The sequence below is a fragment of the Atractosteus spatula genome, chromosome 7 (assembly GCF_055471065.1).
Source record: "Atractosteus spatula isolate fAtrSpa1 chromosome 7, fAtrSpa1.hap1, whole genome shotgun sequence".
Classification (NCBI taxonomy): domain Eukaryota; kingdom Metazoa; phylum Chordata; class Actinopteri; order Semionotiformes; family Lepisosteidae; genus Atractosteus; species Atractosteus spatula.
Window position 1 is genome coordinate 16,356,909 of NC_142712.1, and position 15,220 is coordinate 16,372,128.

The 15,220-nt window shown below is 38.5% G+C and overlaps 1 protein-coding gene across 5 annotated transcripts in view; it reads left to right on the forward strand.

The window, feature by feature from the left end:
• Positions 1–15,220, forward strand: part of nbeaa (neurobeachin a) — a 356,961-nt gene that overhangs the window by 313,293 nt on the left and 28,448 nt on the right. For all 5 annotated transcript variants that reach the window (XM_088922429.1, XM_088922430.1, XM_088922431.1 and 2 more), the window contains 4 exons: positions 2,815–2,955; positions 5,548–5,667; positions 9,464–9,616; positions 14,450–14,617. In XM_088922429.1, the coding sequence (XP_088778555.1) occupies positions 2,815–2,955; positions 5,548–5,667; positions 9,464–9,616; positions 14,450–14,617 (582 nt within the window). The remainder of the gene's footprint in view (positions 1–2,814; positions 2,956–5,547; positions 5,668–9,463; positions 9,617–14,449; positions 14,618–15,220) is intronic.

Sequence of the window (15,220 nt, forward strand, 5' to 3'; positions counted from 1 at the left end):
GTTGTCATTTAGTTGTTGTCAAATTTTGTTGAATTTCAAGATTCCACAAAACTGTAGCTGCATGCACAGAAATAATGGCATAAGTTTTGACAGGGGCGCAAGTTCTGCTTCTGTTTTTACCTTCACATTTTAAAACAGAGTAAAGGTCTATTAACAGTTGGTGAATGCCTGAAGTGGCAGATAAACAGATTGCATGGGATGTCTAAATATTAGTAAAAGATCTGTTAATGCCCCAAATGATAGGCGACATTTCAGAATTCGGTACCCTGCTGTGCCTTTGGCATTTGAAATAAAAATCTCACAGTCTGAAGGTCAGTTCCAGGCAGATCATAAAGCAGTGACATCCTCTACAGGCTGCTGTTCAGTCTGGTTAGTCCATTTTTGTCATGAAATGATTAAGTATTTTTGAATCGTTACCTGTAGGTCCAGTCCTGATAATACAGAGAGAAGCAATGAAAGCTTAACTGGTATAGAAAGTTGACATCGGTGCAGACATTTTGACATCATAACCTGTCACCTGAGAATGCATTGTGAAGAAAAGCATGTTAATGAATTCTCTATGTCTGTAAGATATATAAAGATAATTAGCTATTGTGAATTTCTTTACTGAGCATATCAGACATCATCCTAACATATCAAAAAACCTGCCAGAACGATGTAGTCTTGAAGAGCAGCATAGTTGTGCGGCGGTTAACTTTTGTTGCCTTGCAGCACTGGAACCCTGAGACCAATTAATTGGGTGTTTGTGGAGTTTGTATGTTCTTCCCATGCTCATCCGCGTTTCCTCCAGGTGCTCCGGTTTCCTCTCACAGTCCTAAAACATACTGGTAGGTTAATTGGTTTCTGAAATTAGCACCAGTGTGAGTGTTTTTGAGTCTGTGTGTGCCCTGTGATGGACTAGCATCCCATCCAGGGTGTAACCTGCTTGCGCTTGTAGCTTGCCGTTATAGGCGCCAGCTCCCCAATGACACTGTATTGGAAAAAGCAGTTAGGAAATGGCTGAATAGATTGTTCTAGTCTTGAAAACGGTTTTGGGGTTAGCTGTGCAATAATGAGATCACAGTGTGAGGATGAAGCTTTGCACACCTGCCGGGCTATCCTCCTGTTTGTTTCTTGGTCAGTCAACCTTGGATAAGTTAACCCAGGTATAAAGAGGGCCACTGCTACCTGGGTTTAGAGTTTGGATGAGTCAGACATTTAATTTGCTCCTCTTGGCAAGACATTTGCCTATGTAACAAGTGAAAAAGTCCTTCATGCTGTGAGAACTGAAGTGTTGCCATGCCTATATGTGTTTTTAATTATTTAAAACATGAAATGCCCTCAGGAACAATGGTATGTATGTTGACTTAAGATCAGTGTGGGGGGAAAAAAATCTCAACAGAAAAACATTTTTCTCTCTGCTATGCACTTACTGAAGGTGGTGTGTTAGGTTAATGTACTGTTTGTGTAAAAGATATATAGAGATGAATATTTCTTTCAGGTTGAATTTGGTTTGTAAAATTGAACAAATTGTTTAAGTAAAAAAACCTAAAACTTTCACTGGAACATTGAACTTTTCTGCGGGAAGATATTTTGAAATTGCTATTACTGTAGGATGCCTTAAATCTTCTCATAACACAAGCAGTCAACTATTGTTAAGAAGAAGGTTAACAATACAGAAAATGTATCATTGTATCATATCATTTTATTTTAAATAAGGGGTAATAAAAGTCTGTATTTTGGGCATTTTGAAGGTTTGATTCAGTGTAGCTGTGTCACGTGCAGAATGAATTCCAAAAATGCAAATGTTTATTTTAACATTTTACAGTAGTTCAACAGGGCTTAGTGAGGAAAGAGGAAAAGCTGTGTTTGATGCTGTTTGGTTCCACAAGTGTAAGACATGTCAGGCAAGGTTAAACCATGTGGATTACGCACAACTTTTCACAGAAAGTTCACAGTTGCTTTGTATGTTTGTGATACAGAACATGTAGATACTCATCAAGTTTCCCCAGACTCCAACACTGATTGCAACAACACGTCAAAGCGTAAAACTTTATAGGGCAACCTTGAAAAAAATGGGGCCTGATAGACAAATCCCAAAGTACTGCAAACCTTGAGCCCCTGCCTCTTCCCACCACATCTAATGGAATCGTGTAAAGTCTCTGTATGAAACATTAATACTGATAAACAGTTGTGTGAAAATATTTAATGTTGTTTTAAACATGTTGATAGGAGAGAGTGAATGGAGATGGGATACAGTAACTGCTTCTTTTCTACATGCTTGTTTTAGGGGGCAGAATCTGCCTCATTGTTTGAATTTAAAAACGGTATTTGATTTTTTGCCTAGGAGGCACGCTGGAATTTTATGAACTAAAATTTAGATATTAAGAGAAAAGAAAGAATGTGCTCATCGTAACCCTGGTAAATGATCTGATCTGAAAACATATCAGCAATTGAACTGATTATGATGTGATGCTCTTGACGTATTTTTTTTTCTGGTTTTTGATTTGTTACTGTATTTTCCAACATAAAGTATACTCATTTTAGGCTATAAATATACCTTCCCATATTGTCTGGTCGCAGATATTTATAGTTAAGGATGTGTAGTCTTGTGGGAAACCAAGGTGAAATCCATACTCAGCTTGTTTTTTGTTTAGATAACACATACACATATTCCACTCAAACTTTTTTCTAGTTTCATCCCTTCAAATGATTCCCTTCAAAACGAACTACAGAACGTCACAAGAGATGTACGCTGCAAAAGACAATAATTCAACAAACACGTATTAATACAACCAAGGGCATAGCTTACTTTGCTTCTTGTTTTGTTCTTAGCCAATTGGAGCACTGAACCCCAAGCGAGCTGTCTTCTATGCTGAGCGCTACGAGACTTGGGAGGACGACCAGTCGCCACCTTACCACTATAACTCCCACTACTCCACCTCAGCCTCCACCCTGCAGTGGCTTGTGCGAATAGTAAGTACAGGCGTGGGAGTCCTGGATGTTGTTCTTGCAGATTTTCTGGAGATTTTAATGGTCTAACGAGAAGCACAACTTTTTTACTCCTTGGTGAAAAGGAAATGATTCAAGTTGCTAACAGGGAAAATAAATCAATGCAGTGTGTTCTCAATTTGTTCGTTTCTCTTTGGGATGGTTTGGGAGAGAAGAACACTCCCCCCACCCACAAGAACTTAGATCCATCGGATGGGTGATGGCTCAAGAACAGTGGAGAGTCAGTACTACCTATTACCCCTAAGCCAGTGATTTACAGAGCTACCTACAGTGTAGCGTAGGTTATATAAATCCAGTCAGTTCCGATGCCGAATGTCAGGTTATGTTTCTTTTTAAGGAGATAACCTTCATGAGACTTTTCTTTTCGCATTGGAAGCATTCTGCATGACACTTAGAAATGATAACTGACAAACTCTGAAAATCTTTATAGAGTAGTGTTTGCTTAAAATTAAATATTCGCTATAGATTAAATAATGGAAAAGAGGTTATAATAAAATAAGTGTATGTTATGATAGAAAAGATGTTTATTTAAAATAAACGTATATCATTGTGTGTTCTGTCTGTATTATCTTAAAGGTGTAAAAAAGAAAAAAAAGCCAAATGGCCAACCAACAGCTTAAAGACGCTTGAATGCCAGGAGAAGGCATTAAGGACAGATGTGCAAACTAAATTAGACTGTAGTGTGTGAATTTCCTGAGAGAAGCCTCTTTTCATGTCATCTTAATGCTTCATCATTGAAATTGAAATCAACACAGTTCTTCACAGAGGAGAAAAAAAATTAAACATCTCAGTTTCATAGGGCTAAAGTTCCACCCCAGGGGTTTCTGAGAAAAATTCACAGGCCAGTAAACTGGCATATGCTAACTAAATAAAGTGCGCAGAGTAAAATTTTACAGACGCCTTCATGACAGGTTTATGTGTTCAGTGTTACAGCCCTGAGTATGGGAACAGAAGACAGTTGATCATCTTAGCTGCTAAATATGCAATATGTTTAACAGCAGAGGAAATGTTGAGCAACGGTGAATGGAGAACTGTTTGGTTTTTCTAGACATGTACAATCCAGGAGAGGTGAACTGTGGGTTTCTGTATCCCTCTTCTGTAAAAGCAGTGGCTAAAAGAATGCACACAAAACAGTGGAATATAAAATGCCTGAATGGACCCCTGGGATTGTTGCATAGTCTGAAAGCTATAAAAAATGAATATTTAATTAACAGCCTCCCCATACACACAGTTTACCTTTTCCAGTCAAATATTAATTATTGTGGACTACTTAAAGATTTTTTTCTTTGTACAGCTCTACTGTTTTCCCTTGTGGTACTGCAGCTTGTTTTGAGAGAACTGAGAGGTAACTCTGACAGCAGACTGAAGCTTATACTGTGATTCTGAAGATGCCTGGTGGTGTTTATCTCTCACAAGTGATATTTCCATTGGATTCAACTCGGGTGCCTCAAATGAACCAATAAAGTGAAATTTTGCCCAATTAGAATAGCCAATATGTATGCTGCAGCCAGGAAACTAGATAATTAATTCACCCTGAGGCTCTGCTGCGGTAAATGGGGCAAATTTCCATAGAAACTCCATTGACTATAATATTATTCCCTGATAAAAATGGATGTGTTGGACACACTGAATTTGAAATCCATCCCCATTTTCCATCATTTTCCATCTGTGGCTGTTTCAGTGTTTTTTTACAGCATAATGGTATAATTTCACATGTGTAAATTATTGAAAACCTTTTCAAATACAGCAAGATGCAGCAATCCTTTTTATTTTGTCATACTTTTTTATCACCTTGTTTCTTTTTTGCAGAGGCACATTCCACTGTTGTATATAATCCCTAGTCGCAGAACAGGCTTCACTTGTAATTTTTACATGCACAGAATGGCCTTTGGCCTTCTAATATGACATGACTTGCAAAACATGCAATAGCAATAACACTTCAGCTTACATTCTGTGTTGTTTGGGGAGCACTGAATTAATTCTCACTGCACACTGTTCCCCATAATAGGGTCTTCGATATTGACACATTCTGTTTCATTGGAGTTTTGAAAGATATAAGGATTTATCAGTGCTTGACAGTAATTTTAGATGTTTCCTTGCTCATGGAAAAAAATCTTTAAATTATAACCCTTGCAATAATATAATATAAAACCATGGTATAAATCTATAGTTTGAACAACTTACATTCAATTTAATACCACCGTATTAAATATTAGAAATGTTTATTTGAACTCACACATGTGATATGCGCAAATACAGTACGTATGGAATTCATAAAAAATATTATGTGTATAAAAATGTGTAATATGTAGAAAGATAAATTGAAATAATTTTCTCTGTGGACGTGGAGAATATATAAAAAGCAAACAGCATATCGTAGAACTCAAGACAGAACTTGTCTGGGAAAAAGTGTGCTTCAAGTCAAATGAATGCCTGTGAGAATTTTCTTTTGTTTTAAAAACCAAGCGCAGTTTATTTCCAAACAGAATGTCGCACGTTTGAAAGTGTGTATGACTGCGTGAGAGCAGAAGGATTTACACACTTGTCTTCCCCCAGGAACCCTTTACCACTTTCTTCCTGAACGCCAACGATGACAGGTTCGATCACCCAGACCGCACTTTCTCTTCCATCGCCAGGTCGTGGCGGAACTGTCAGCGCGACACCTCCGATGTAAAGGTGAGGTCAGAGCAGGCACAACAAGGAGCCCTTTTTTTACACTCTGTGGGTACAGCACTCTTTGTCTGCATATACAAACAAAAAGTCTTCCATTTATGTACCTGTAACCCTGTGTCTTATACGATTTTTAAAGAATGGAGCTGTGCCAGGATTTCTGTTATTTATTACTGACTGCGTGTTTTTACAACAGTTATTTTCTTACTATATTTTCTTTGTAGAAAATGTGGCACTATGGTTTATACTGTAAGATGAGGGCCAGGTTTCATTGTTACCTCCAGTTGTCCATCATAATCTGCCTGCATGTTCTTTTGCTGTTTTTACTGTAGTTTAATACAGTTCCTGTTGCAGAGATATGGAGGTTTAGGCATTGAAAATTATATTTAGCACCATTCACCTTAGTAGCTTTTGCATTAGGGCTTTGTCGTATGTTTCCATTTGGTAGTCTGTGTGTCTTTTGTTTTTATTTGCCTGTTGTTCCTTAGACAAAGAGAGTGTGCTCTTAGTAGATGCTGTACCATTAGTTCTTTTCAAACTAGGGTCCTTTTGGGGCTCAGATTTTGAAAGTAATGAACAAAGCTGCCAAAGACAATCACAGTCAGCCTGGAGGATGCTATTTACAGACACAATATGCATTTTGGATTCAGTGTAATTAAAAACCTAGCTATCTTGCAGTGTGGTAAAAGAAAGATAAATTCATGACACAATTTTAGCAAAGTCTTTGACTAAGGTGAAAAGGGAGTCTGGCTTTTATTCTATTAAGATAAGACACTTCAAAGAAGGGTAAAATGACAGTGGTACCCTGCTGATTGTTCACAATTTTATGCATTCTGTAACACGCAGCGGGAATAAGCATTGACCTCAAAGTGTCATATTTTTTCTAGCACACCCAGCACTGGGTTAGTGTTTGCCTTAGGCAATTAATAAAGCATTAATGATGAGGACTATTTAAAATGTAGGCTTTTATGTATAGACATAGCTTTTTCTGTTATGTGCTAGGGGAGTGAACAAAATATATTAAGTTAAAAGACAACATATAGAAACACAGCAAGCATTCAGATAACTCTCTTTGTTACAAATACAGTGCACTTTAATATATTAAGAGATTTCATGTACTGTATGCCTAAGTAGACTACCTAGTGTTTTTCCTCACATGTACAATGCTACTGTTCTGGATTTTCTGAAAGGAATGTGATCTTAAAAGCTTGTGATGAAGTACTGAACTAGACTTTGACGTGTGTGTTGCCTTTTAGAATTCCATACTAAAGAAACAACTAAAGGTTAATTTCACACCAAGAAGTAGAAAGAAGACGCACCATTTCATTTGTGGAGTCTTCTTTCGTGTAAATCCTAAAGTCAGCGGTTTACACTTGTTATGATGATGATGTAAGCAGCTAGCTGGCTTGGTCTAAATCATTACTGCACAAATTTAGATGTACCCTTGATATTTCCATAATGACTGACCCCTCAGGATTTCTCAGATAAACTGAAGTACAGACACACATAAAAAGTACGGTACATAGGCATACCTTTTTGCCTCAGTGAAGAAATATACCAGTTCAAATGATTTGAACTTTGTGGTAGCCAGGCCGAGTCTGCCTCTTCCCAGGCTCTTTGTGGGCCGAGTTACAGTCCCTGAATGGACGTTGGGGGGTTGGGAGTGGGGTGGGGGCTGGACTGTGTCTCTGCACAGGTACAAATGAGTGGCTGCCCTTCTCTCGACAAGGGTTAATGTTTGCTTTCCCCCAGTCAACAATATGCCTGGCAGAAAGCTGATTAAAAGAGAGTTTGTTTTACTAGGGCCCTCTTTATTAATCCGGGCCTTCTCCAGCAGTAATGAGTACAAGCTGAAAGAAGAATGACTGCTAGCGGGGACGACCTTTCAAAAGAGCAAGTCACCCGGAAATGACTTTAACGGGGCCAGTCGTTTCTCTTGCCTTTCTCTTGCTTCCTTTGTCTCTAATCTATGTATTTATATACGTATGTATTTATCAACACAAGTTTATGCCTGTAAGTATATTTAGAGAGAGGGTGAAGGAAAGAGATCGCTTTTCCAGGAGCTGAAAACGATACATTTTTCAGACTGCCCCTTTAAACCTTGCCACTTTGTTGTCTGAAGGGATTTCAGCGCACTTCACAAGAAAAAGATTTTGACAAAATGTCGTTAAGGTGACACGGTGTAAAGTAATACAGTTAATGGAGACTCCTGTGATTGACTTGTTAGCCCATTATGAGGCTGTTGCAAAATTAATGGATGCCGAGGGAACTGGATTTGAAAACAGAGCTGGAGGTTTGAAAAGCTTTGTGGTGAGTCACGGCAGAGAAGTTCACAAAAAAAAAACACACAAAAGAAATTTAAATAAAAACTGATGCACTTTTTTTCTGTCAGTGAGTCAAGCAGGCCAGTTGTGAAACATCATGAAGACATTTTTTGTTTTTTGTTCTCACAGTAAGTTATGCCAGAAGCATGCTCTGTTACATGCTTCGCATATTCGACAATTATGGTGAAGAAGATGTAAACTTTGCACTGCATTCATATAAAAGGACAAATTTCTTACTGCAAACTGTATGTGTATATATAAATGGTATCGGAGGTGCCAGTAAGGTAAAATTCCACATGTTCACATTTTATGTAGTCTACACCAATGCACAGAGCATCTCTCAGCATCTCCCCTCTTAGTAATATGAGGTTAAATGTGACGGCAGTATTGGAATGTAGTGCCCATTATTAGTAGACTGGTTGATGAGCAAGAACTAATGCTTGAGACTGGAGAGAGAGGTCATTAAAGTTTAGAGAATGTAGCTAAGGGCTATCAAGCTGATAGCAGGTCTCAGCAGGCTATAGAATGAGAAGTACAGGATATCTCTGGCAGTAAGAAGAAGGTATTCAGAACACCAGCCTATGGAATGATAAAGGCCAAGTTCAAATCAATAAGTACTGTACATGCAGAGCAGCTGAATTGTCAAAACAGACAGTTTAAATTGATTTTGTCTGGGGGGAAAAAAGCATTCAATTTTACAAAACCTCTTGGTCTTGCCTTATTTTTCAGTAAATAAAATAGTTTTAAATTGAGTTGAAAAAACATTGACAACAAAGGAGCCGACCCTGACATTTCTATAGCAAGGTCTTTTGAAAAAGTTTGGTATCAAATGGGAAAGGATTAGGGGAGAGAGAGAACTATCTGACACTCATTTTTCAAAGTAATGGGTTTATTTTGATAGAGTTGTATCTTGACAAAGTAATTTATTCACAGTTGCCTCTGATATTAATTTCTCCTTAGTTTATCATTTTAGTTGCTAGTAAAGAAACTTGTAGTGTTGCTTTTATCATAGTGCTTTCCGGAGACTTCCTGTTATGTGAACTCTGTCCGTAAGGTCATTGCTGTGTTTGCTCCTTTACTCAGTTTAATTCCCATCTGGGAGTGCCTCTGTGGCCACATCTTTTTCCCTGCTTATTCTGTCCTGCTGGGATCTGCAAATGACTTTGAACTTCTTATAGTGAAGACAAATAAATTGAAACAATATCTTATTCAACATTTAAACATACTCAGGATTTCAAAGGAAAAAATAGTGTGGGATATTAAATAGTCAGTATTGCTCTACCTTTAATTTGTTCTATTTTTTCCCTTTTTCCTTGACTTTTCATTTTGTCTCTTCTTAAACTGCATATTTTCCTAATTTATTTTTCTGCTTTTCTTCTCCTCCATTTAGCCAGTGCAAGGCTTCAAAAAGCCCTTAAGACTGAACAACATGAGCTGGTCAGTGGCTGAGAGTGATCTGTGTGTTTTAATTCTGACAGGAGCTGATCCCAGAGTTCTACTATCTCCCCGAGATGTTTGTGAACAGCAACGGATATAATCTGGGGGTTAGAGATGACAGAACTGTTGTTTCGAATGTTGATCTTCCCCCCTGGGCGAAAAAGCCAGAAGACTTTGTTCGGATAAACAGGATGGTAAGGATTTTTTTTCCTTGTCACTTCTTGTTCGTCAGGTTCAGGTGGACGGGGCACCTCTACCTTGATTTGTTATTTTGTTCCTTTATAAACAACAACCTAAGTAAATTCAAAGAATACAGAGTTAGAAAAAGAAACACGGAATAATTGTCCTCCAGCGTTAATTAAATCTTAGCCACTGTCATCTGTGGAAGCTTTTTATTGTTACTGCAGTCTTGAGTACTGCAAGAATGCTTTGCTGAGTGTCAAAATAGCGATCATTTACAGTACATCTTACAATATCACATGCTTTTTAAAGGCCAAAGATAGAGATAAGCTAAAAGGTAGATGTGAAAAGCCCCGGTTATGTCTGTTTCATAAATCGAGTTTTTAGGGATGGTTAGACAGACATTTATTTTCTTGTTTAGAAATCAAAGTTCCAAGTGCACTTTGAATCATGGTCAAAATACGGTATATGTGCACAAGAGAATGTGCATATACTGTAGGAAAGGAAAGTGCAACTGCAGTGTTTTTTGGAGATTTCGCCAATTGGGCCATTCACTTGAAGGACTTAATCTACCAAGTTTTTATGTTTTCTTCCAGTCAACAGCTGCTTGAGATGTGAAGAAAATGATTGAATTGATCTGATACAGGCTGAAATGACCCATGTAACTTTTAAAGGAGGCCAAAAAAAACCTACAGGGCTCTGTGTCATGAGAAGTCATGTTAATACAGTAGCTGTTCTTATTGTAAGATAAGGCACTTGAATATTCCAGACAGTATTTAGTACCTTATGGTAAATGTCAATGAAATATCATTTAGTTGTAAATGTAAATTCTTGACAAAGTTTAATTGCTATGACTTCATATTTGACATATTTATGTGTCACAAGGGCTATTTGGTAAACTGTTAAAACCAAAAAAGTATTGGAACGAATACGCCCCTGCGTATAACAGGGATCTCAGCCACTAGGGCTGAGGGAGGTCTCCTTTAGCTCAGCCGGCAAGTTCCCTGTTGCGTGACTCCGGAGACCCAGGTTCATGCCAAGGCAGTGAGGGACAAACTGGCAGGGCAGTAGTGGCAAGGGCAGAAGCCCAAAGAACCGTATTTTAGTCAATCCTGTTATATGAAAATGTATCCTGCTAGATTGCTTTGAAAATGTGGTCATCTACAGTACGTAGGCAGTGCTTACATTAAATCACTGAGCACGCCAATCTCCTGGCAGATTGTGTTTCTGTGCCTCTACCAAAATCCTTCACTCTTGATATGCAACGTTAACCATTAGTGTGATTCAATCCCAGAAGCTAAGTGACATCCCTTCATATAACATTCATTCGTTCTTTTTGCTTTTCCTTGTTTTCTGGGCAAATAAAAGTTTAATAGCAATGCCATGATGTATGTATTAAAAAAGAAAAGTGATTCCTTTAGTTGAACAAACGTCCTCAGGGTCTGAGTTTAAAGACAAAGTGAAATGAAAAATGAATACAGAAGTGGAAGTGCACTTGACGATACAGTGGGACTTAATGGTATTTTAGCGTACTATTGCTCTCCGTGTAAAAACCTGAATGTAATCCCACCAGTGTCAGTGGAGTTCTGTTTTCTTACCCAGCAGTGGTGAGTCTCCTGTTGAATTGCTAGGATGATGGGTTTTGTTTTTGTTCTTTCTGTCCTCCCTGTATGTTTCCTACCTACTGCCTGCCAAAGGCTAGACAGATCTCACTGACTTATTCATGAACAGCTAATAAAGTGGTGTGCTCGATACTAACTTGATTTGGTCCTGACCTCAGTGATGTCACTAAAGGACAGGAGCAGTAAGTGTCCCCGATAATGTTACCTTAATGCTGGCTTCATCAATCATAATTTACCAGTTTAAAAAAGCCTTTCACAGATGTGCATCTGCAGCATTACTCAGTCTCTCAATCCCAGCAGGCCCTGCCGAGGAACTGAGGGCCAGAAATAGAATGCACTCAGTTAGTTATTCAGGCATGCTTAATACACACAGATGAGGGACTCCAAGAAATGCTTTTTCCCTCAGCCTATGTGGGACTGTAACTTTAGTATCTTCAACCAGCTGGATTTTTACATTGCGTCTTTAAAGAATAACAGATGTGGTTTTGTTCCTATGCATAGGCTCACACATGCACAAGCTGAAACACATACGAGTTGTGGGTTTTCAGGATTGAAATGCATTGTTCTACTATCACTCATGTCTGAGTTGGCTGAGTTGGAGCAATTTTAAAATTAAACTGCCCTTCTTGTACAGTCTATTTAATTAGGGGTACGGAGATATGATTTCCTTACTTGACACCAAAAATGGTATGACTACAAGCTGCTGGCAGTGATATAACAAGAAAGGACATGAAATCTCAGATGATACCCATTGATAGCACTTTGCGTTTCCATAAGGGTGCTTGATTGCCATGGTCTTAATGGGTTTTAAAGTCAGCACTTGGCTGTGGGCTATACCAGTCTGTAGTGGAGACAACTGAACTTTAAACTGTTGTTTAAATTATTTTGCCTCATGTTGATAGGTCTCCTTAGACCGAGTCCTATATCTGCACTTCCTCTACTGTGTTCAGATTAGAGGGCTGAGGCTTCACAGATGACATTACCATTCTGAATGAGGCATATGTTGCATTTTAAGGATTGCACACAGCAGACGATGAGAGTGGTAATACAAAGCTGATGCATTGGATCTCCACATCTCAGCTCCCCCAGTCCTAGTCCCACTCATGTTGTTAACAAACATTATTCTAATTTTAGCATTGCTGGTCAACCCCCCAGTGAAATGGGATGCGATATGATGGATGTGTTCTGTATGCTGGGAGCTGGAGCGGTGTGTGGGGTGGAGGGGTGGGGGGCAAAACACACTTGACCTTTTGGACAGGATTGGCAGGTCTGGCCGGGGGAGGGCGTCTCGTGACGGTAACCTTTTGGAAATCCAAATTCATTCTCCTTGGTCAGCTTCGCTCGCGTGTCAGATCCAGGACGGCGGCTATACATAGTGATATTAATAATGAGGCTTTGTCAAGGCGGCCGTGACGTCTGAGCTTCAGCCTCGAGGTTCAGGAGGGAAATGGAGTGACCTGCCAAGCTCAAGCACTGTTCTTTTCCCATTTCCAGTACTAAAGGACATAGGGCATTTTAGGAAGTCCTCACAAAAAAAAGTAGCCAAAGGTGGTATGGCTTCTTCCTTGTAAATTATTAAAACACTAGGTCCTCATTTTGTTGATTATTATGCTACTAGTAGCTCTTCAAAAATCCATTTCCTAATTTAAAAATGCTCTTAAAGTTCAGCGTATTTGATTTTCTGAAGAAAATTGTTCTGGATATTATGGTCAAGAACAAATATATATATATGTTCCTAATGCTCTTTTTTTATAATCTGTCGGACATTTCTAAAGCACATCTGTGTAGTTTGCATACAGTATGATGCTTGTACATATATATTCACAACTACAGGCCATCTGTGTAAAGAAGACATCCCAGATTGGTTTCAAGAGGACATGCAAAAAAATGTCATTGGTCTTTGTGACAGAAAAGCTGCAGGAAGAAACAAAGCTCTACCTCTCCCTGTTTCCATCTACATATCTGTCATTTGCAATTGTAATGATGTGCCTTCTGGGTAGAGCAGCCTTCGAGTTCTGTTGCCTGCTTGGTGGTAATAACTGTTATTCTCGATTGTGTAAATTCAGCAGCAGCGACCTATATTACTAACATAACTGAGGTGCTTCTGTGGAATGTGGAACTGAGGGGATTTGTGGCAAAGGGGAGTACAGAGTTCTTCAGATAAACTGGTCTACTGACACTCAAACGAGTAGATGGGCTGAATGGCTTTCCCTTGTTTATCGTGTTCCTTATGTTTTTACCGTGCAAATTAATATGGCAGATCACTTGAAACTGTGCTTCAGTTATAATATGAAGAATTGTTCTTCATTAATGTTAGAACACAGTGTTGCATCATAATGCACTGACATTGAGCAAACAGATTTTTCTCCAATACAATACCTAGCAGTAAGCATAGAGAAGATTAGAAAAAAAGCAATGAAGAAGCATAATAAATATAGCTGAAAAATAGACAAAAGTACACAAAAGTAATAATAACTTTATTATTAGTATTAAGCAGCTGACCAATGTTAAATATTTTGCATTTTCAAAACTGCAAAGATATAGTAAAACAGTTCAGAAATGCAACTTGTATTTTCAAGCCTGATTCTTAATTATGCAGTCCTAGTATCGACCAATTGTCATATGCTGACATTGAGAAGTTTTGATATGCCTATAGAAAATGTTAGCACTCACATATCTTTTTTGTGGATTCTTGGTTACCTTCAGTGTATGAAATGCCCCCCCAAAAAACACATGCTTGGTAAGAAATGGATCCTTTTGTGTTTTCATGTACAAAGTTAATGTATCAATAATTAGAGGGCCCGTGGGTAGCCGATTAGAGTCAACGCAGCAATGCTGTGGCTCAATGAAAGTGATAGTGAAAGTGTTCCAGAATTTCTGATGGTAGGACCGCTGCATCATCATGTCACTAGATCATTTAGGTTCCATCTACAGACCATCAATAAACCCAAAGAGTACTACCAGCTTGTGGTACCCAGACTTGATCAATAAGGATTGGTCCATAACACAAGTGTTCTTCTTTTTGGACATATCTCTTAGTTATGAGGAACCTTAACAAACTTAAACTGTCACTAAAAGTATTACAGCCTTGTTTTTTTTTTTCTTTTTTATACACTTCTCTGTCGATTGACTTTTCCCTTTTATGAAAGGCACAAGCCAAGGACCATGGCCTGGACTGCAGTATTTTTCTTTGCCGTCACCTTTAATTCCTGTTTCCCTTGACAGGCCTTGGAGAGTGAGTTTGTGTCATGTCAGCTACATCAGTGGATTGACCTCATTTTCGGATACAAGCAGCGTGGCCCGGAGGCAGTCCGCGCTCTCAACGTCTTTCACTACCTGACGTATGAGGGCTCCGTCAATCTGGACAGCATCACGGACCCCGTCCTCAGAGAGGTAGGCCCGAGCAGGGAAAACATGCACATGAATTGTGTAAACACTGTGATTACACTCATATGAAATACAGCTGTGACCCTGCATTATGTAAACGTTTCTTCCATATTTCAAAGTGCAAACCTCTCTTGCAACACTAGTCTGTTGTTGTTCACGTATTTCCCCAAGAACAATGGGGTCAGAGGTAGATTTAGCATGTATAAAGTTTGGTACCGGATATTAAACTTAAAATGTAGGAACATTTTGATCTTAATTGGATTATTCATCATTGCACATTCATAGTACAGGTGCAGTAGAAATTTCCTTTCACAGTAACATGTGTTTGAAGCTCTCAGTCTTTGGTAAAATCTGTACTGTGTATGAATGTTACACAATAACACACAATAATTCAGGTCTGTGATTCATGTACAAACTTTGCTACTTATAAAGAAACCTGTAGAAGTACTAGATTTAAAAAAAAATCTGCCCCTTGGAACAGATGCTTGGACAATAATACACATTTTAAGCTCAATACAACAAATGTTTAATGGTTATAAAATGTCCTTAATTACTAATGAATTAACAGGTTATCAACAGGTGAGAATTCCATAGTTTATTTGCAACTGA